At 41.3% G+C, this 22,145-nt stretch overlaps 1 protein-coding gene across 1 annotated transcript in view; it reads left to right on the top strand.

The window, feature by feature from the left end:
* The window catches only part of csnk1g1 (casein kinase 1, gamma 1), a 67,155-nt gene that overhangs the window by 43,834 nt on the left and 1,176 nt on the right, over positions 1–22,145 (top strand). The window contains exons 11-12 of the mRNA XM_056278121.1: positions 628–738; positions 20,287–20,393. Of these exons, the coding sequence (XP_056134096.1) occupies positions 628–738; positions 20,287–20,393 (218 nt within the window). The remainder of the gene's footprint in view (positions 1–627; positions 739–20,286; positions 20,394–22,145) is intronic.

Genomic DNA, 22,145 nt, shown 5'->3' with positions numbered 1-22,145 from the left:
ATCCCACTTCCCTCCCCAAGTAAAGCATATTTAGCATGCAGTGCTTCAGAGCTTGTCTAAAAAAAGCAAAAAACAACAATGCTTGTGGGATGAAATATCCAGTACTTAAAGAAATTAATTCAAGCCTTTTGTCTTTAATATATCACTGTCAGGACAATGTATTTCATTATTGTTAGATGCAATTGCTCAAAGGTAATGAATAGCAGAAATAATAGTATTGGCAAAAACAGTTAATGTAGACTGCATAGGAAGTAGGAATTAAGTTGGTAAAATAGTCTGTTTTGAAATGGTACACTATATAAGATTTTTAGTTAATGAACCATTGTCAAAGGAACATTGTACCTTTCAAAGGTTGGTAATGGAGGGGGGGGCAGTGGATGCATGGGAAAAGTAGAAGCAAACCATGACTTGAGCCCACTAGTCACTGGCCCAGCTTCCTGGCTTGAGCCTTGCTTTGAATTTGATTCACTCTTTTATTTTGTAATTTTCTTTTTATTTCTCATGCTGCTTTTGCATGATAACCTGGCCTTGCACACCCAACTGCTCATCTCACCTAACCCACTCATTCCATCACCCCTTCCCTCACCCACCTTCCCTTCCACCACCAACCGTCACCCCCCTGAGCAGACAGCAGCCTCTGACCGACGAGGAGCATGGGAGGTGCAGCCCAGTCGCCAGGCAAACTCCTCCTATCTGACCTCCCACCTGGCAGCGGACAGGCATGGGGGCTCAGTGCAGGTACACACTACTCAACTGATCCAACCAATGAGATGGTCTCCAAGTCCTCTGCTCTTTCCTCTCCCCCCCCCCCCCGAACCACCCCTTCTCAATGGAGTCAGATCAGTCCCATAGGACTTTATAAACAATTCACAATCCGCAAATGTGCAACCTCTCCTGTAAATATGAAGAACTCGGTATACCTGTTTTACTGCCTGCAAATCCCCAATGGGCTAAGACCATATTCAAAACAAGAAATTGTCATTTCCAATATTTCATTTTTATTCAAAACCTAAATCTATAGGTCTGTGGGCATTTATTTACTGCTTTGATTTTGAAATTTCTCCTTTTTAATGGCAAGTGATGAAGACTTCTCAAATATGAACACTGCCTCAGCAGCATTTTAATTCAGACTTAAATGTACTATCCACAAATAAGTGAATCAATGCATTTCTTTTAACAAAAACAAAATGTGAAAGCATATTGTTTTTGCATTTCTGGTTCGGAATTGTAAAATCTGGGAACGGGAATGCTTTGAGTTGGCTTTTTTTTTTTTTTGAGAAATTTCTCTGCAAAAAGCACAGAAAAGAGACATACAGTGGCTTCAGAAAGTATTCAGGTATTCAGACCCCTTCAATTTTTATTCCCATCAGGCGAATAGCCTGGGGGGGGGGTGCGCGCGCTTGCGTGTGTGTCCACGGCTAATCTCGCAAACTAATGGACCTATCAGCCTTAAATATTTTGTTTGCCGTTATGACGGTATGATGAAGAACCTCTCATGGTTGTAATGATTAAAAAACTTTGTAAAATATTTTTTCTCGCTATTGCCACTCCCTCTTCATTCACTGTCTAGTTTGATCAACCAACGCTGTTCTCTTTTGCTGTCTGATGTAAAGTCAACTGTGCGCATGTGTGAGGGTTCACCTAAGAGGCTCTGCATCCACAGACTGACAAGCCAAACGGTTTTATTAGCCAGATTTTTTTTTTTAGATTGAGCGCTGCATATTAAAAACTTGTTTTTCCTCCATATTTCCCATTCAATCAACTTGGACGCTGCGCAAAAGTCTTATGATAGCAGGAAAACAACTGCTTTTCTCTTCATGTGTGCATGTATCTGTCCGCTCATCTTGCACGCACTCACTTTCCAGTTAGCATAAACAACAGGTAAACAAGAGGAAAGATGGCGAAAGAAGACACCAAATTTAAAAAAAAAAAAAACACTATCTAAACACACTAAGAACTCTGAGTGGGGAAAAAACCCACTTTATTGACTGAACTTTCTATCTTGGGCTACTAAACAATGTTGGTAACAACATTAAAATATCATCGGTATCATCCATACTTGACTATTGCGTAAGTTAAGACCAAGTGTTATCTTCATATCATATCATTAATTTTATGCTTTGCTCTATGTGCTGAGACACCAACCCCATCATAGTTGCATAGTCTTTTAATTGATGCAACACACCTCCTGCATGGACCCCCCCCCCCACAACTACTCAAGAACTCGAGTTTTTCCAGAAAGGAGTACTCTAGTTGTAAAATTATGTACTCGTGTAACCCCTAGTCCACTGCTAATCTCGCATACTACTGGGCCTGTCAGCCTAATAATTTTTTTTTCACAGTTATGACTGTATTATCAAGAACCTTCAGTAAAGAGGGTGATGCTGGTTGCATGGCTCAGGTCCTGGGCTGTTCCAGTGACGTCTGGACACTGCTTGGCATCCTCAACATATATTTTTTTTTTTTTAGGGAGTTGTTCATTATGTGATGCGAGGGTCTAATGACAGGATGTTGTGTTGCTGTAAAGCCCCCTGGGGAAAATTTGTAATTTGTGATATTGGGCTCTACAAATAAAATTGACTTGACTTGACCTCTCATGGTTGCAGTGATTCAAAACCTTTGAAAAACCTGTTTTACACTGCAATTGAGTGCTAACTCATCAGCTGGTTTTTCGCCCAAGTCCGAGCACCAGAGAAGGGGAGATACGCAGGCAGTGCCCCTTTTGTATTTTCCCTTCGCCCGGGAGGCAAAAAAAGTCATGGTTTGTCACCAAGTCCAAGCACCGAGAAGGGCAGATAGGCCCGGTTGGGGATCTGCACTCTTAAGTGTACTCTTCTAGTTGCACACTTAATTGTGTTGAAGACTTAATTTTAAATGGATAAAGTTGCCATTTTTGCCCATCAATCTACATTCAACTCATAGTAACAAAGTGAAAACATGTTTTTAGAAATTTTTGCAAATTTATTTAAGATTACAAACTAAAATCTCATTTATATAAGTATTCAGACCCCTAATTCTGTCAATTATGTCCTGGCAAAAATTCCCAACCTGGCTCTCTCCATCTGGCCACCTAATCATTCTCCCATGTAATTCATTCAATGATTCCCTCCATCTCCACCTCAAGCTGATGTGTGGTGAGCGTTCTGACACAAAATGGCTGCCGTGCATCACCCAGGCAGGTGCTACACATCGGTGGTGGTTGGGATGAGTTTCTCCCCTTCACTGTGAAGCATATTGGGTGTCAAGATAAAGCACTATATAAATGTAATCCATTGTTATTATTAGTTCTTATTACTTTGTAGAAGCCCCTTTGATGGCAATTATAGTAGCTTCAAGTCTTCTTGGATAGGTCTCTACAAGCTTTGTACACCTTGATTTGGGCATTTTCCCCCATTTTTCCTGGCAGATCCTCTCAAGCTCCATCAGATTGGATGGGAAGCGTCTGTGAACTGCCTTTTTTTTAAGCTTTTTTTTTTTTTGCTGGCATTTTCTGCTTTATTTTAACAGTGACAGTAGAGAGAGACAGGAAATGCAGGGGAGAGAGAGAGAGGGGATGACATACAGCCAAGGGCCCGGGCCGGATTCGAATCCAAACCGCTGCGGTAAGGACTCAGCCTTATGTGGTACGTGCTGTACCAGGTGAGCCACCGGGGCGTCCCCTGAGCTACCATCTTAAGGTCTCTCCACAGATGTTCTATGGAGTTTAAGTCTGGGCTTTGGATGGGTCACTCATGGACAGTCAAAGACTTCTCCCAATGGCACTCGAGCATTGTCTTGGCTGGATGCTTCGGGTCGTTGTTCTCAGAGGTGAACTGTCACCCCAGTCTGAGGTCGTGCGCTCGAGTAGGTTTTCGTCAAGGACCCCTCTGTATTTGGCTGCATTCATTCTTCATTCAATTCTGACCAATCTCCCTGTCACTGCCACTGAGAAGCACCCCCCATAGCATGACGCTGCCACAACCATGCTTCACTGTAGGGATGGTATTAGCTAGGTGATGAGCAGTGCCTGATGTTTGCCAGACAGTGCTTGGAGTTTCCCCCCAAGAATTAAATTTTTGTCTCATCAGACCAGGGAATCTTTTTCCTCATGTTCTGAGTCCTTTAAATGCTTTTTGGCAAACTCAAAATGGGCTGTCATATGCCTTCCATTCAAGGGTGGCTTCCGTCTAGGCATTCTACCATAAAGGTCTGAGTGATGGAGTGCTGCTGAGATGGTCGTCTTTCCAGCAGGTTCTCCCATCTCTGTAGAGGACTTCCAAAGCTCTGTTAGAGTGATTGTTGGGTTCTTGGTCACCTTCCTGGCCCCCTTCTTATCCGGTTCCTCAGTTTGGCTGGGTGGCCAACTTGAGAAAAGGTGCTGGTGATTCCAAACTTCCATTGAAAAATTATTGAGTCCAATTTGTTCGCTCAACAAGCATTACTCATGAAAACCAATAGCTTCTACTCAGAAGGTTGTTTTTAACTTTACTTAAAGGTGTTGTATATGAGATTTAGAAAATTGATATAGCAGCAGACAATTATTTGGTATGTAAAGAGATAGTGGAGAAGTGACGTCCTGAGCAGAGAATGAAGTTGCACTCCCTCTGTGTGTGGTGTAATCCATATTTCTCTGTTCCTTTATTTTGGAAACCGGTCCGGCCGCGCGTGTATGTTAGTTCATGTTAATGCATGTGTGGTAGCTAGTGTTGGCAGGTTAGCTAGCAAGCTAATAATTACATTACATGGATTTAGGTCACTCAGCAGATCGAAGAAAAATCTCCTTTCCAAGCTGAATACGTTACTAAAGTTAATAAAATAACTATAAAAATCAATATTCCAACCACTGAAATAGCCGAGAATGTGAAATAACTGAATAGCTAAGAATGCAAAGTGAGGGGGGAGATTTGTTTTGTTTTGCTGTGAGATACTGATGCTGAGTGTTGTGTATATAGCGCCTTAAGATGTTGTAGTTTGTGCAGCACAAGCTATTATTTGTGTGCATAGCTTGTATGAGTGCATAAAAGGAAAGAATTATAAGTTATGTAAACATTAAGTTAATTTTGAGTATACCAAACAGTTTTTGAAGTAGGAATGCATGCGAACCATGCGACACTTTCTCGCTAATTACTGAAGCAGCGAGTGTCTGCTACTGTGAATATCTCAAGTTTTTAAAGGTAAACTATCTTTAAATGCAACAAAAGTTCGATAATTCGTTGAGTTGTCAAGTTTAGTGAATGTTACCACGCCGAATACATTTGTGATATTGCAATTTGTATTGCTAGTAATGTTACAACTTCCAAGCTTGGTAGCTAACTAGCAACTGGCTGAAACTAATTAGCTGGACAACCATCTAACATTAGCTAGTTATCCTAGCTGGGAAATTAACTGTGATTGCATAGAAAACGTTCTTTTGTTTGTAACAGAGTACATTAACTCACATAACGTATTGGACTGATAAATGTGATCATCCCCATTTAGAGTGAAGTTGAAAATATGAAAGGCAATAAGTTAAAAAAGAAAGAAAACCACTTTACTTTTGTCATTGTACAGGTTGCAATGAAATTTGTTCTCTGCATTTAACCCATTCTATTGTATAGGAGCAGTGGGCAGCTGCAGTGTCTGGGGACCAACTCCAGTTCTTCTTTCCATTGCCTTGGTCAGGGGTACAGGCAGGAGTATTAACCCTAACATGCATGTCTTTTGATGGTGGGAAGAAACCGGAGCACCCGGGGGAAACCCACACAGACATGGGGAGAACATGCAAACTCCACACAGAAAGGACCTGGGATAGCCAGGGGTTCGAACCCAGGACCCTCTGCTGTGAGGCAACAATGCTAGCCACTGGGCCACCGTGCTGCCTTTCGCTAGCTAACATTAGCTAGCTTGTATTTTCCTTGCTAGGCGGTAAAAGCTAATGTTAAGTTAACTTATCGTGCATTCACGAGGTGTCACAATAATCGGAAAAATATGTTCCCGATTGGGAACAACAACCTGGAAAGTCAGTGAAAATTTTGGTACATGACTTGCCAACTACTTGTGACATCATATATGCAGAAACATGGCGGACGAAAGTAAATGTTTGGTTGATGGTAAGAAACATTTTTATTAATTAATGTATTGTATATCAATTTTTTGCTTACATGTAATTTGTAAGGTAAGCCATATGGTATTAGGTTGTAACCGTTAGTTACTGTCCATGTAGTGACCTAGATTAGTTAGAAAAGTTATTTATTACCCTTATAACAAGTCAGGTAAAGCAATATTTTAGTGGTTTTAGGAATTATACTGGTGCAGCAACAAGTCCGCGCAATAAAATACAACACATCTTCTTTGTAATGTACTAGAAACCTTCTGAACAAACCAAGTGTTAAATCTGACAATCTTGGAAAAACTGACAGAGAAAATTTACCAGGACTGTGTATATCCCCTTTTGCATCTGTTTAAGTCGGAGAGTACTGCTGGCGTTGTGTTAGGCTGCCGTTTCTCCCTCTCGTAGCCCCCTTCCCATCCACCCCTGTATGTCTGTGTTATGTTTATCTGTTGTCTTGTTTCACTGCCGTTTATTGTAAAGCGACTTTGCGTGTTAGAAAAGCGCTATATAAGTTTGATTTATTATTATTATATCCAACCAGTGAGCAGATCTGCAATGTTGCAGAGGCATTAATCCAAAAGCATTCTTTCCTGAAGGAATCAGGATTGTTCTCCAGATTCCATGGCTGGCAAAGAAGACTGAAGTACAAGAGTGGAAACTACAGGTCAAAACTGAGATGCCTAGGTTGTCCAGAACTTCCTGTTAACTCAGCCAAAAATAAGAGACCTGCTGTTGTCTTGTTTCACTGCCGTTTATTGTAAAGCGACTTTGCGTGTAAGAAAAGCGCTATAAGTTTGATTTATTATTATTATTATTATTATTATTATTATATCCAACCAGTGAGCAGATCTGCTATGTTGCAGAGGCATTATTCCAAAAGCATTCTTGCCTGAAGGAATCAGGATTGTTCTCCAGAATCCATGGCTGGCAAAGAAGACTGAAGTACAAGAGTGGAAACTACAGGTCAAAACTGAGATGCCTAGGTTGTCCAGAACTTACTGTCATCTCAGCCAAAAATAAGAGACCTGCTGCAATTAAAAAGCCATGAAAAGCTTAGCTAAACTACCTCCCCCTTCTCCCAACTGGAGAATCTAAACAGACTTTTGAAAAATAGCATGTGGAACTCCTTAGCAAGTTCAAAAAGGACAACTGGAAGATCATCAATGAGAAGATGGCAAGAACCTTTTCCTACCAGAGGCAGGAGATAGTGGAGCACTGCCCAGCCATAGAGGACCTTACGCAAAGATGGCCTGCCTTGTTTGAATTTACTCAGGTATTTCCTCTGGATGTGTAGGTCCCAAGCACTGAGCAGACTGGATCAGTGGTTAGCCGGTCAAAGTTGCTCCTGTGTGGAAGTATTTTCAGGATATACAGGATATATACACTCACCGGCCACTTTATTAGGCACACCTGTCCAACTGCTCGTTAACGCAAATTTCTAATCAGCCAATCACATGAGCAACTCAATGCATTTAGGCATGTAGACATGGTCAAGATGATCTGCTGCAGTTCAAACCGAGCATCAGAATGGGGAAGAAAGGTGATTTAAGTGACTTTGAACGTGGCATGGTTGTTGGTGCCAGACGGGCTGGTCTGAGTATTTCAGAAACTGCTGATCTACTGGGATTTTCACGCACAACCATCTCTAGGGTTTATAGAGAATGGTCCGAAAAAGAGAAAATATCCAGTGAGCGGCAGTTCTGTGGGCGAAAATGCCTTGTTGATGTCAGGAGAATGGCCAGACTGGTTCGAGCTGATAGAAAGGCAACAGTAACTCAAATAACCACTCATTACAACCGAGGTATGCAGAAGAGCATCTCTGAACGCACAGCACGTCGAACCTTGAGGCAGATGGGCTATAGCAGCAGAAGACCACACCGGGTGCCACTCCTGTCAGCTAAGAACAGGAAACTGAGGCTACAATTCGCACAGGCTCACCAAAATTGGACAATAGAAGATTGGAAAAACGTTGCCTGGTCTGATGAGTCTCGATTTCTGCTGCGACATTCGGATGGTAGGGTCAGAATTTGGCGTCAACAACATGAAAGCATGGATCCATCCTGCCTTGTATCAACGGTTCAGGCTGGTGGTGGTGGTGTAATGGTGTGGGGGATATTTTCTTGGCACACTTTGGGCCCCTAGTACCAATTGAGCATCGTGTCAACGCCACAGCCTACCTGAGTATTGTTGCTGACCATGTCCATCCCTTTATGACCACAGTGTTCCCATCTTCTGGTGGCTACTTCCAGCAGGATAACGTGCCATGTCATAAAGCTCGAATCATCTCAGACTGGTTTCTTGAACATAACAATGAGTTCACTGTACTCAAATGGCCTCCACAGTCACCAGATCTCAATCCAATAGAGCACCTTCGGGATGTGGTGGACCGGGAGATTCGCATTATGGATGTGCAGCCGACAAATCTGCAGCAACTGCGTGATGCTATCATGTCAATATGGACCAAAATCTCTGAGGAATGTTTCCAGTACCTTGTTGAATCTACGCCACGAAGGATTAAGGCAGTTCTGAAGGCAAAAGGGGGTCCAACCCGGTACTAGCAAGGTGTACCTAATAAAGTGGCCAGTGAGCGTATGTGATAGTTAATTTTTGGATTTTGTTTATCCTGACAGTTCATTTTTGGATTTTGTTTATCCTCACCCTTCAGGACAAACAAGGGTTTGTCCTGAAGACCTGAACTAGAAAGGACAGTGCTGTGCTCAAATAAAAAGAACAATATTAATTTCATACAAATTGTCAGTGTGTCTGTGTATGCAAGTTTCCAGATCGTTGGTTCTAAGTACATAAAATGAAAAGTATTAGCAAATTAAAATTAAAAGTTGGCACAACTCAATTAATTCATTGTCAATGAATGAAATACATTTAGTAGTTTCAACTCTTAAGTTGGCATAATGGATTTTCTTAAGTAAGACTGTTGAGTGAACCTCATTAATTTGTGCATTGTCAACAAAGGTTCTCTGGTTCTGTGTACTTAAAATCTTCTGAAGTTGGATTTACTCAAAAAGTTGCATGCAAAATGTTGCCTTAATCTTTTAAGTAACTCCAACACATTTTTTTCAGTGTGTGCTACTGTGAACACTCAAAGCTCTAGAAATGGTTTTGTACCCTTGCCCTGACCTATGCCTCGCCACAATTTTATCACGGTCTATAGAGAGTTACTTGGACCTCATTGGTTGGTTTTTGGCCTGACGTGCATTGTGAGTTGTGGGACCTTACATATACTGGTGTGTGCCTTTATAAAATATGTCCAGTAAATTCAGTTTGCCACAGGTGTAGTCCAGTCTAGTTGTACACACATCTCAAAGATAATTAAAGCAAACAGGATGCGCCTGGCCACAATCCGGAGTGCCACAGCAATGAGAGGATTTGTTTTCTCTTTTGTCATTATGGGTTATTGAGTGTAGGTTGATGGACAAAATGGCACTTTTATCCATTTATAATTAAATCGACAAAAAACAACGTGTACAAAAAGTGAAGGGGTCTGAATACTTTCTGAAGCCACTGTGTGTTGTCATCAATGGGCTTCAGCCAATCACATCATATTGATTTACATCACCACTGTCTACCAAACTTGGTCCCGAACAAACGTGTCTGTGAATGTTCTCATTCATCCAGGTCATGGTTAGCCAAAGGAATTGAATCAAGTGCAACTGGACTTGGCATATATCCGTGAAACCACCTCTTTCACGGATATATACCATTTAAAGTGAAACATATTTATAAAAAAAAAAGTTTTTATTTACTGGACATGTTGCACATTTATGGAAAGGCTATTTATTCATAAGACAGATCTGAGTCTATACTTCTCCCTCCCACCTCTTTTACCTCTGCAGGAACGTTTTTTTTGTTTGTTTTTTTTTTATCTTTATTTTGCCAAGGGTGTACCACCATGCATGTCAAATGGTGCTCACTCACCTCCAGACAATGAAAATCTGATACATTTTGTACACAGTGGCACTGTTTTTTTGCTTTTGTTTTTTTCCCCCTCATCATGTCACAGGTCCAAGGCCCATCTTGGACATTTCCATGTCTATTTTGAATAGTGCAAGAACTGGTAACTTATCTGACAGAATTATTTATTTCTTTTAAAGCATGTTAATGCATTTGAAGACATAGGATATCAAAAGACCTCTTGCATGGCAGATTGCTTAATGCTTGCTCTGAGGTTACAAACAATTGTTATGCTACAGTTGAATCTAGTACTGAATGATAATTGTAAGCATTCAACCACATGTGAATTCAAATACTGTAGATTAAATTTTTCTAACAGGTAAGTGTGACCTAAATCACGGGATACTCTTTACCCTGTGAGATATGTGTGTGTGTGTGTGTGTGTGTGTGTGTGTGTGTATATATATATATATATATATATATATGCACATGTATACATATATATACACACACACACATATATACACACACACACACACATATATGTATATATATATATATATATATACTTCTTTTTTTTTACTGTGTTGGTTGTTTGCCTGTTCAGACTGGCACTGCCTTTGATAGGGCGCATACATTTTTAAAAGGGTCCTTGTTATTCTAAAATTTTTGGACTTCTTAAATGTCTCATAAAATATTTTTGTTATGTTTTTTGTATGCACTTAATTTAGACCTGTATAATACTTGTTGCCTCTTTCTGCACTTAATTTACATTTAAATCAGTGTGGGAGAAGACAAGTGATCTTCTAATAATTGAAAGTAGTCAAGAGCATATTGAAATCCGCCTTCTTATGAAACTGTCCGGCCATTGTTTGCTTTTTCAAGTTAATCTCCCCAGTGGCGCCGTAAGTGGGTATAATGTTATGACGATTCTAAGGGCGCCAGACTAGAGGGGGCGCCACAACGGTGCTTGAAAAATGTTGAAAAAAAAAGTTTTGAAAAATCAGTCATTCTTTAGAAGTGTTATTAAAATGACATAATGATTTAAAACGTACATTGTAATGGTTTGTTTGTAAAAAAAAAAAAAATCCAGTTGACAGCATCTGTTTTGAACACTGACCCTTCCTCCCCCTAAATGGTTTAGTCCACATCTCAGTTTTCCGCTAACAGTTGAGTTCGATCCGCCTGCTGTGTGCAAGCTATCATTGTGCTGCACATCATGTTTTCTAGAAGAAAAAAAAATTCTAGGCAAGCTGGTAGCATGGGATGAAGGTAGAGGAAGGGGTTTAATGTTTAGAGAAGTCAGGAAAATAATAAAATAATTATTTGCTTAATTAAATAAATAAATGGGCGCTCATATTCTTTATAGGGGTGCAAAATCCCTGGTGGCACCCCTGAATCTCCCTGCCCTCACAAAATCCTACCTGACCATTCTGTTTCATTCAGATAAAAGTCTAAACGTGCAAGTTAACGAAGACATAAATGCCATTTCATAGAACCTTGAAGTTGTGGTTAACACTATAATAACTACATAAATGAAGCATTAGTTAAGTATTAGTAACTACTGAATTCATTATTTGTAAAGCAAGACATGCACCAATGGTTGGTTAGTGTGTTAATAGATGTTTTATAAATACTTGTTAATTCTGCAATTCATGATTAATTCAGGTAGTTACTGGTTGTTAAGTATTTTGTATGACCTCATCTAAAGTGAGGACTATCTATGCCTTACACAGCATTTACAAATGAGATTGAAAGGCCAGCAGTACCTTGACACTCACAAAAGAGTAAAGGATCATAAGATCCTTTAGAAAGTGTAAGTACATGATTAACAAACTATTTAGAAATAGATTTTTGCATGAATTAATCGTGAATTGCAGTATTAATAAGTATTTATAAAACATCTATTAACACACTCACTAACCATTGGTCATGTCTTGCTTTACAAATGCTTTACAAATGATGAATTCAGTCGTTACTAATACTTAACTTCATTTGTGTAGTTATAAAGTGTTACCGAAGTTGTGTCTATAGATGTTTTACCTGATTTATAGCAAACCAACATAACTGCAGGCAGAAAAGAAGCAAAAATAAACTGTAGGCCTCTTACAATTCCATTAATAAAGAAAACATTCTGCTAAGTTTCAAGTAACTCACATAAAAATGGAGAAAGTATATTTGAGTATCCACGTGTACATAGCAGCACAGCATAGTTAGTTGAGCGCGCCTTAAGGGTAATAATATAACTTAATTTTTCGCTGTAATGCACATCACACAACTAAATTCTAACAGATATTTACATACGGTTCAGTAATGTTCTTAGTCTACCCTTTCCCCAAATCTATTTAATAAAACATTATTTCTGTATCTATTTCAGTGAAAATTGTAGAAATAAAAACCTAAACTGGGAACTCTTTGGAGATCAAGGGATATTTTCACAACTGCAAAGAAGTAAATTAATTTCTCTGTTTTGCTTAATGGCTTCAAGAAACCAGTCTAGGTGGGTGCCTTAAATATCTACATTGTATATCAAGAGCCTGTGTAGATCAGCTGCACAGTGTAATGTCTACCAGTACTTTAACAAAGATACAAAAAAGTCTGATCTTACAGAAACAAAAGGCCCACACAACAGTGCACTGATTAGAATGTGAGTAGGCAGCTATCAAGCTCCCACATGTGGAAACACTCTATGAATTCAGCATCCGCAAGTGGGAATAACACATTCTGGGATGTTAGTGATAAGGACAGTAACAGAGCATTGCCTGTGATGTGCCAGTAAACTCAGCCTTTAGTCGAGCATTTAAGATGAGAGAGAACACTGCTTGAGGTACTAGAAATGTCAACAGGAGTCTAGAAGTTGGCAGTCATGGTGGCCAAGAAGCTGAACACACACTGGCATACAGAAGCAGAGCGGCAAGTTGAATGACTTGTCTAGTGCCATCTGTAACATAACCAGGAAGGGTCCGCTGATGCCAGTCAAATATGAAATGCTTTAACACTGTGCTGCTGAACCTGAAAACACATTTTTTCCTTAGAAAACACTATAGGAGCGTTAACGCCTGGGAAGTGTTCTGATAAGTTGTGGCTCATCAAGTAAACATGTGTCACTTCAACGCTAGATGCTGCTGGTGTAGGAAGATTTCGTTGAAATGAATTAGTCCATGGGCCAGAGCCCAAAATTTCCTATTTCGGTACACTCAAGGTGGCAAAACTTACTTATAATTTTTGAAAGGATCCATGTCTGTAGATGATATTTTGGTATGATAACCATTCCTGAGTGGCAGCTGTATCACAGTTATCAGCTCATGAAGTTAACCACCCCCTAAAGTAAATTGCATTTTAGACGCTGGTGCATATCCTGGTTTAGCCTCATGGTCAGGACATTTTTCAATGTTCTATAATATTGTCTTTGGTATCATTTTAAAGGGGACCTTCTTAGCTTTCATTCAAGCCCTGTTGTGGATATTTCTCACAAATATAGAGGTCACTTGAGCTCTTCAACCCGTCAATAACACACATCTTTCTGCAATGTTCGCCTAAACTATATACTTTCTTTTAGCCCTGTGGCATCTAGGAATATCAGGGACACAAAACACAAAAACTGGAATACTCACAGGACTGTAAAGATTCAGGAAATGTATAATATACCCATACTATTTCATTGTGTGAGGTGATTGTGAACCTTAAATTAGAAGGGCATTATTACTAAGAAACTAACTAGACCAAAGCCAGTTAGTCCATGGGTCAGACCAGATATCGATATCACCCAAGGTGACACAACTTCACTGGTGCCATTTTATTTGGTACACTAACAGAAGTAAAATAATACATGATAACCTTTCCAAATGAGCAGCTATTTCATTTTTCTTTCAGGAAACCTGTTTCTGTGCCTCTCACGATTGTGTATTTGCCCAGATTTTTACAAATATAGCATTTCAACACCCCTGGTACTGATTAGCCTAGCTTAAACTCTGGGACAGTTCTTAGTTGGCCAACAACCAAGGATAACCAGTACTGTGTACTTCCATTCATTGTGCTAAGCTAGGCTAACGTGCTGCCAGATAGCTTTCTACTAAACACATATAGAGGAAACTGGTATCTATCTTCCTGTCTCACTCTGGAGAAGATTTTAAGCTAATTTCCCATAATGTTAGCATGTTCTTTTAATGTATATGTTAATATGATTAGTTAAAGTGGCTACGAGGAACTTTCATCTTGTGTTGATTTTAGCGGCCTCATGTGGACAAAATACAGCTGTTGCATAGCAACTAGGTAATGTATCTATTTGTGGCTATGTAAGATAAATAATGGTAATATGACGCTGGTGAAGCAAAGTAAACTTTGTTTTAGTAGTGTTCATACACCTAAGTTACATGTATTTGTTTGTATGTGGCAGGTGAAAACTGACTGAATATGGCCACTGGTGAACAAGCAAGTTTTTACCCAATACCAAAGCGCCCACGGGTGGAGTGCATTATCCACTGTTCTGATGATACAGATAAGCTGGTTTCACTACAAAGTGTCGACTCATGGAGAACTCTGCTCAGGGCAGCTCAGATACGAAATCATGCACCAGTTTTGAAACTGGCAAAAGACATTCCTGAGGGACAGATTCCAGCAATCTACTACCACAGAAAGTGTCGCAGTATCTTCACTATGAAGCAAATTCTTGATGGCCTCCTTGCAAAAGAAAAGAAAAGTTGTGTCTCTGCTGAAGAGAAACAATCTAAGAGAGTAGCTCGACATGCTCCAAGTACATCTAGGACTTATGATGCAGAGTGCATATTTTGTCAGAAAAACAGCAAATATTCCAAGAGACAGAATACGAGAGAAGTACTGGTGCAGTGTCGAGAACTGCGAGCTGATGCAAAGATCAGGAGTGCAGCCACAAAGAAAAGGGACAGCAGAATCCTTGCCATTGTGAGTAGAGACCTTGTAGCAGCTGAAGGGCACTACCACAGGTCATGCTATAGACTTTACACCAAAGAAGAGGTTTCCAAAGGAGAGGTTGCCAGCAATGAAGATGATGATGCTGCAGCCCAGTATGAAGCTGCTGTGAATAAGGCATACAATGAGCTGTTCCTCTTCATCAGGATGGAGTTTTTTGGCAATCCTCAAGTGATGACAATGACTGATCTCTCTTCTAGACTGGTAGCTTCAATGAACTCCCAAGGCATTGCCCAAGTCAAGGAATCAACCAAGAAGCACATAAGGCGAAACCTGGAGAGTGAGTTTGCTGGAGCCTTGCAGATATTCCCTGATGAGAAAGGAAAATTCTTCCTCTATCCCGATAACTTGTCCATGAGGGAACTTGCCAAAGAAAATCAGTCTCTCAAAAGGGAGCTGCAGACCCTGAAAAGTGTCAGTGCACAAGATGTTATAGCCAAAGCAGCCATCAAATTGAGAGCAGACATTAAAAGTCAAGATGTTCCTCAAACCTGGCCGCTTGAAGTCAAACCAGAAGCAGAATGTCCTACCATTCCAGAGTCGCTCATTATCTTCCTGTACTCTCTACTCATAGGCTCAAATGATCCTGATCATGCATCCCAGAGAGTGCAGTGCCTTCTGCAGTTATTTGGCCATGACATAGTATATGCAGTGACATGTGGAAATACCAAGCCTTCCAAGCACATTGTTCTGCCATTCAGTGTCAAATCGTTGACAGGAAATGTAGAGTTGATAAACATCCTCAACCGACTTGGTCACAGTGTGTCTTATTCACAGATGGAAGAGATCAACACTGCCCTGTGTCTCCAGAAACTCTCATCATCAGGGAGTGGCATTGCCCTTCCAGCTAACATCCATCCTGGCATATTCACAACTTTAGCCTGGGACAATATCGACCGTCTTGAAGAAACTGTCAGTGGTGAGGGAACATCTCACAGAGTCCATGGGATTGCTGTGCAAGCAAAGCCAGTCAACCCACTTCCTGTCCAACCCATGCCCACTGTTCCCAAAACAAAGAAGAGAAGCATTGATGGACCCCCACCAATGTTACCAACTTACAATGCTGGACAACGGGTAGGGCCACCACAAAGCAAAAAGTCAGATGCCGATACTGCAGCCAATACTAAACTTGCCAGAGAGAAAAACCTTCTTTGGGTCCTAGCACGCATGTCACAACAAGAAGAACAGTCAGTCAGCAGCTGGACAGGCTTCAACATCCTGACTCGAGGAGAGATGACGGTCATCCCCGACAATATAGGCTATCTGCCTACCATCAATGCTCCAGCGACACAAATGTCTACTGTCAACGAGGTGCTTAACCAGTCACTGAGCATCATGCAGTGCTTAGGCCTGAGGAAGATTGTCTGTGTCTTTGACCAAGCCCTGTATGCGAAGGCTGTCGAGATCACATGGAAACACCATGACAAGTTCCATGATATCATCGTTAGGCTTGGGGTATTCCACACCATCTGCACACTGCTGGCAATAATAGGAAAGCGTTTCCAAGATGCTGGACTCAAAGACCTCTGCATTGAGTCTGGCATGATTGCAGAAGGCTCAATTGCTGGTGTTATGGATGGCCGCAAGTACAACAGGGCAGTGCGACTACACAAGCTCCTGTATGAGGCTCTCATGCGACTGACCTTGAATGGTTTCTTGTCCTTGGAAGAAACTCACAGGAATGACATGGTTCACCTGAATGAGACACTGAAGACCATTGACAGCCTTGGGAAAGAAGTCTCACAACATGCTTTGAAGGAGGTCCTCGAGAACAGCTCTTGTACACGCATCATGGATCTATTTGAAGTCTACCGTGAGTTCCTTAGAGGTGGAAACGGCAGCCTCTCGAACTTCTGGATGTCCTATTTGGACATGGTTGAAATCTTGTTGGGGCTCATCCGAGCATCCAGAGAGGGAGACTGGATGCTACACTTGGCTAGCATTCGAGCAATGATCCCATGGTGCTTTGCTTATGACAGGATGAATTATGCACGCTACCTCCCCTACTACTACGCCCAGATGTCTGAGCTGCCCATCACACACCCAGATGTGTACACAGAATTCATGGAAGGAGGCTTCTCAGTCCAACTGGGCTCCACCAATCCCTTTGGCCGAATCCCTGTTGACCAAGCTATAGAAGAAACGGTGAACAAAGACACCCAAACAGCTGGAGGGACAAAGGGATTCAGCTTGAAGCCAGGAGCTGTGACCAAATATTATCTCACAGCTGAGTATAGAAGCATGTACCTCAGACAGCTGAGAGACCTGACAGGTCAAGGCAGGTGCAAATGGTCTCATCCAGATCTACAGAGTCCAAGGATCAAGAGAGATGAAGCAGATGTCCAGTCTCTCATGGACCTTATGGAGAATAACTGGCTCAATCCTATGTCCCCTGATGAGATTGATTTGGTTAGCCTCTCCACTGGCAACATGGCTCCACCTGATGTGACCATAGATCTCTTGAGAGCTCTTGAGAAAGGAGAAGAGGCCTACCAAGCATTCCAGCAAACAAGGTTAGATGCAGACCCACCACCTGTGAAATTCCACGACAAGATGACCAAGCAAAGTCTGAAAACATTCTCCAATGTCAGCACAAAACAAGCTCATGGAAAGAAAGCACAGGATGTGGTTCTGAAGGCAGATAGAAACCTTTTCAGTCACATGATACTGGTGGCTGAAAGCAGGAAGGTGAATCTGAAGGATGTCCTTGCCCTACCCATTGGGCCCACTACCATGGGCACTGGCAAATGCTGATGGGTCCTTTACGAAAAACAAACAAGGCTGCACTTGCCAGAGAGCTTGAAAAGAATGTATCTCCTGCAGAAGACATCCCAATCCCATCTACTTCCATCATTGATGGGATGAGCCTGGTCCAAAAAATGAATGGCAACAACAAAACCTTTGCACAGGTGGCAGAGTCAGCCTTGACCCAGGTCCTCCATGAGGGAGCACAGAGTGGGAGGATTGATGTTGTTTTTGATGTCTATCACCAGACTTCGATCAAAGATGCTGAACGACTGAACCGGGGTGGAGACGTCACTCTCCAGTACAAGAATCTTGCAGGGGGACACCACGTCCAGCAGTGGAGAAAATTTCTGTGCAGTTCCTCCAACAAGACCAGTCTCATCAAGTTTCTGGTGGAAGAGTGGAAACTCCCACGATACAGAGCTATGCTGCATGGCAAGGTGTTGTACATGACCTGTGAGGAAACCTGCTACAAGTTGACAGAAGATGGGTGTGAGGAAGCAGCAGAACTGCACTCCACACATGAAGAAGCTGACACCCGTCTGCTCCTGCATGCATTGCATGCAGCAAATGCGGGCTCAAAGTCAGTTATCATCACAGCTGAGGACACTGATGTCATGGTGCTTTGTCTTGGCTTCCAGAAGGACATCACCTGTCCCATCTACCAGAAGTGTGGGACTCAGAACCGCACACGGTTTGTTGACATCACCAAACTGGCAAGTTCACTTGGAGACAGCATCTGTGACAGCCTAATTGGCTTACATGCCTTCACAGGCTGCGACGCTGTCAGTGCATTCGCTGGTCGAGGGAAGCTGAATGCCCTGAAGATAGTGAGAAAGCACACTTCCTGCCAAGAGACTTTTAGTCAACTGGGACAGACATGGAATGTGAGTGATGAGCTGTTCCAGAAAATTGAGCAGTTCACCTGTCGGATGTATGTTGCTAATAGCAGCACTGCTGAGGTGAACAAACTGCGTTACCAGCTCTTCTGCACCAAAAGGGGAGAGGTTGAGTCCAGCCAGCTGCCACCATGTAGAGACTGTCTCTTTATGCATGTTCAACGAGCCAACTATCAGGCAGCAATATGGAAGTGCTGTCTGCAGGCTAACCCTGTGGTGCCAAGCCCTACTGAGTATGGATGGACAGACGATGAAGGCAAGCTGGCCGTTTACTGGATGCGCTCCCCACCTGCACCAGATGTGGTCTTGGAAATGCTAACATGCAAGTGTGTGCATTCATGCAAAATGCCAAGCTGCATGTGCTTGTCAAATGAACTTCCATGCACAGACATGTGCAGGTTACAGACCTGCAGTAACCAAAAACAGCAGGATGGTCCAGAACTGGACTTTGAACTTGGGGAGTCAGATGATGAGAGAAACGAGCAGTTTGATGAATGACAGTGTGATGATTCTGATGGTATTACTGTGGTAGTAGTCTAGACAGCAGTAGGATGTTGATTCTGGACTTGGTTACCCAGAGCTTGATAACAATAATGTAACCATATTCACATATACCCATTACCCTACCCATTACCATTACATATACCCACTAATGATATGGGATTACATGTATCATTGACTAAGTATATATGTAAATGTCAATGTTGTTTAAAATATTAAAATAGTTCATTACCTCACTATGGTATTCCTTTTTATCATGTATTTTGATTGTGTATTTAAACAAATGTATAGAGACCAGTTTGTGACCTAACTGGCTTTGGTCTAGTTCTCATTTAAGGCTCACAATCACCTCACACAATGAAATAGTATGGGTATATTATACATTTTCTGAATCTTTACAGTCCTGTGAGTATTCCAGTTTTTGTGTTTTGTGTCCCTGATATTCCTAGATGCCACAGGGCTAAAAGAAAGTATATAGTTTAGGCGAACATTGCAGAAAGATGTGTGTTATTGACGGGTTGAAGAGCTCAAGTGACCTCTATATTTGTGAGAAATATCCACAACAGGGCTTGAATGAAAGCTAAGAAGGTCCCCTTTAAAATGATACCAAAGACAATATTATAGAACATTGAAAAATGTCCTGACCATGAGGCTAAACCAGGATATGCACCAGCGTCTAAAATGCAATTTAGTTTAGCGGGTGGTTAACTTCATGAGCTGATAACTGTGATACAGCTGCCACTCAGGAATGGTTATCATACCAAAATATCATCTACAGACATGGATCCTTTCAAAAATTATAAGTAAGTTTTGCCACCTTGAGTGTACTGAAATATCGTCTGGCCCATGGACTAAATATGAGCATCCTTGACACTCGTCACCCGGCACTGTTGTGTGTTGGCCTTAAGACAGAACAATAGGAAAGCCACAGTTTCCTTTTAACCATGCTAGCAAGTTCAACAATTTTGCAACAGCTAATTCTTCAATGGGATCCAGTATTTGAAATTACAGAGCAAAAATACATCGAGATTTTTTCAGAAACTGCTTTTTATCAGAGTTATTTTTATCCTCGGGTTTGCGTACTTGCTAGAGCCGCAGTGCTGGGTGCTCTGCATTTCATTAAGTAGAGTTGACCAATGTTTAAATAAGATTTTCCCTCCAGAAATCTAAATCTTTCAGTAGTTCCGTCTCAAGGAATGCCTCTGTGTGCCATAGGTGGTCAGCTCGACCAACGGGGAGCTGAATGCAGATGATCCACTAGCAGCCCATTCCAACGCACCAATTGCAGCTCAGGCAGAGGTGGAAGTGGTGGATGAAGCTAAGTATGTATCATTGTTTTCAATCTGTCTGTGTGCCTCTTTCATACCATTACCATCTTGGCTGTGGAATTGTGGCAGTCCCTACCCCAGCTCTCATCCTACTCTTTGCCCTCTTATCTTTTCCTTCTTGTGGACTATTTTTAATGCTGACTGCTGCCCTTCCCTTTTCCAATCTCCAAATCATATTTGTACCTCAAGAAAGCAAAAATTTAGTTCTGTACTTAGTTTTGAAATACCACACATACCCTCACAATTCCATGACAAAATGCCCTATGCTGGGACTCAGCCAAGTAACAGATAATTATAGCAGGTCATTTTCACACTTAGTCATTGACATACACTAAATATTAAATCAGGCATTAGTACTTACTTCTTACAGACTAGTCACAATTCTTCAAGTTACTAGTCACTAATTAATTTTTTCTAGTCACTAGAAATAATTGCTGGTTGTTTTGTAACAGGCACCACTCAGTAATTTGGCTTTTATTCGTCACTTTTTTCCATTTCCACAACTTACTATTTAATAATGACTAGTACTTATTTTAATGTTGCTAGACACCTGCTTATTGGCACTAGTCACTTTTCTTTTTTGCCAGTAAAAATTTAGCTTTTTAATTGAATCCAGTGGGATGAAGCATTTTAGATATCAACTTTGATAGATTAGTGATAAAACCTAACCGAGACAGTCTTTTCCCACCATTGGCCATCAAAGCACACAGTCAGATCTGATCCCATCTTACTCCCCTTATTGTATCTTCCAGAGTCATTCACTTTCATCTGTGCCCGCTTCTACCTACTCCTGCCTAGATGACAGGCCTATCTCGTTTCCTTTCACACAATTGTGTGATATGATTACTGGTGTATTTACTGCTATGCTCTTTGACATCTTGTCATACAAGTTGAAGTTTTATACAAGTACATGTAACAATGATTGCAAATCGTGCCACTGATACCATTGGGAAGACAAGGTTTTTGTAGTGAAATAAGTGTTTTTTGTTTTTCATGGTGTTTATGTAGATTCATGGGGTGTTTATGTCGGTTCGCTGACTGAAGTTTTGTTCTGACTGTCAACCAATAGAAACACAACTTGCATGAGTTTTGTGAATGCTTCGTTTTAAGCCATAAGGCTGAGGCCAGATGTATGTGCAGCTGGTTTCCATCTATCAAAAGCCTATACTATACTTCCATAGTATATTACTCAATAACCCGAGGATCTGTTTTTATAACTATTCTACCTGATAGATTTCAGTTGACGTTTTTGCTGAATAAGTTTACTTTGACCTCTATGAAATGTAAATGGGTCCTTGTAAAGCTGCACAATCAAGTCAACATTCAGCTGTTGTGAGATCATGGAAGTCTACCTAAACAGCAAAGAGTGGCTGTTCCAGAATCCCCGCTCCTAAAAGCCTGTTGGATATTTTCCTTCTGTGTCCACCTGTGTGTTTTGTTGGTGTGTATGTGTGCATGTATATGTGGCATGAAGCCTGTCCCATCATCTTGGTCTTGCTGTATTAATCTATCTTTTCTCTTTACATCCTCTCTTCTTTCTTCCATAGCTGCGTGAAAATGCTCAACCTCTGGTGAGTCCCTCTCTGCTAGTCCACATCAGACTCATGGGACAGGGAGTGGACCAGCCGGGGCTGGGCCCAGTGGAGTAGTTGCACCCGTTGTAAATTGACTCTCACTGGTACAACACTGCCATATATGCCCAGTCTTTGAAAAATGTGCTCAGGCCTGAAGAGTGTTTCATATTTT

This window comes from Lampris incognitus, chromosome 4 (genome assembly GCF_029633865.1).
Source record: "Lampris incognitus isolate fLamInc1 chromosome 4, fLamInc1.hap2, whole genome shotgun sequence".
Classification (NCBI taxonomy): Eukaryota; Metazoa; Chordata; class Actinopteri; order Lampriformes; family Lampridae; genus Lampris; species Lampris incognitus.
The sequence above is the reverse complement of the archived record's forward strand: the minus strand, read 5'-3'. Positions and strand labels throughout refer to the sequence as shown.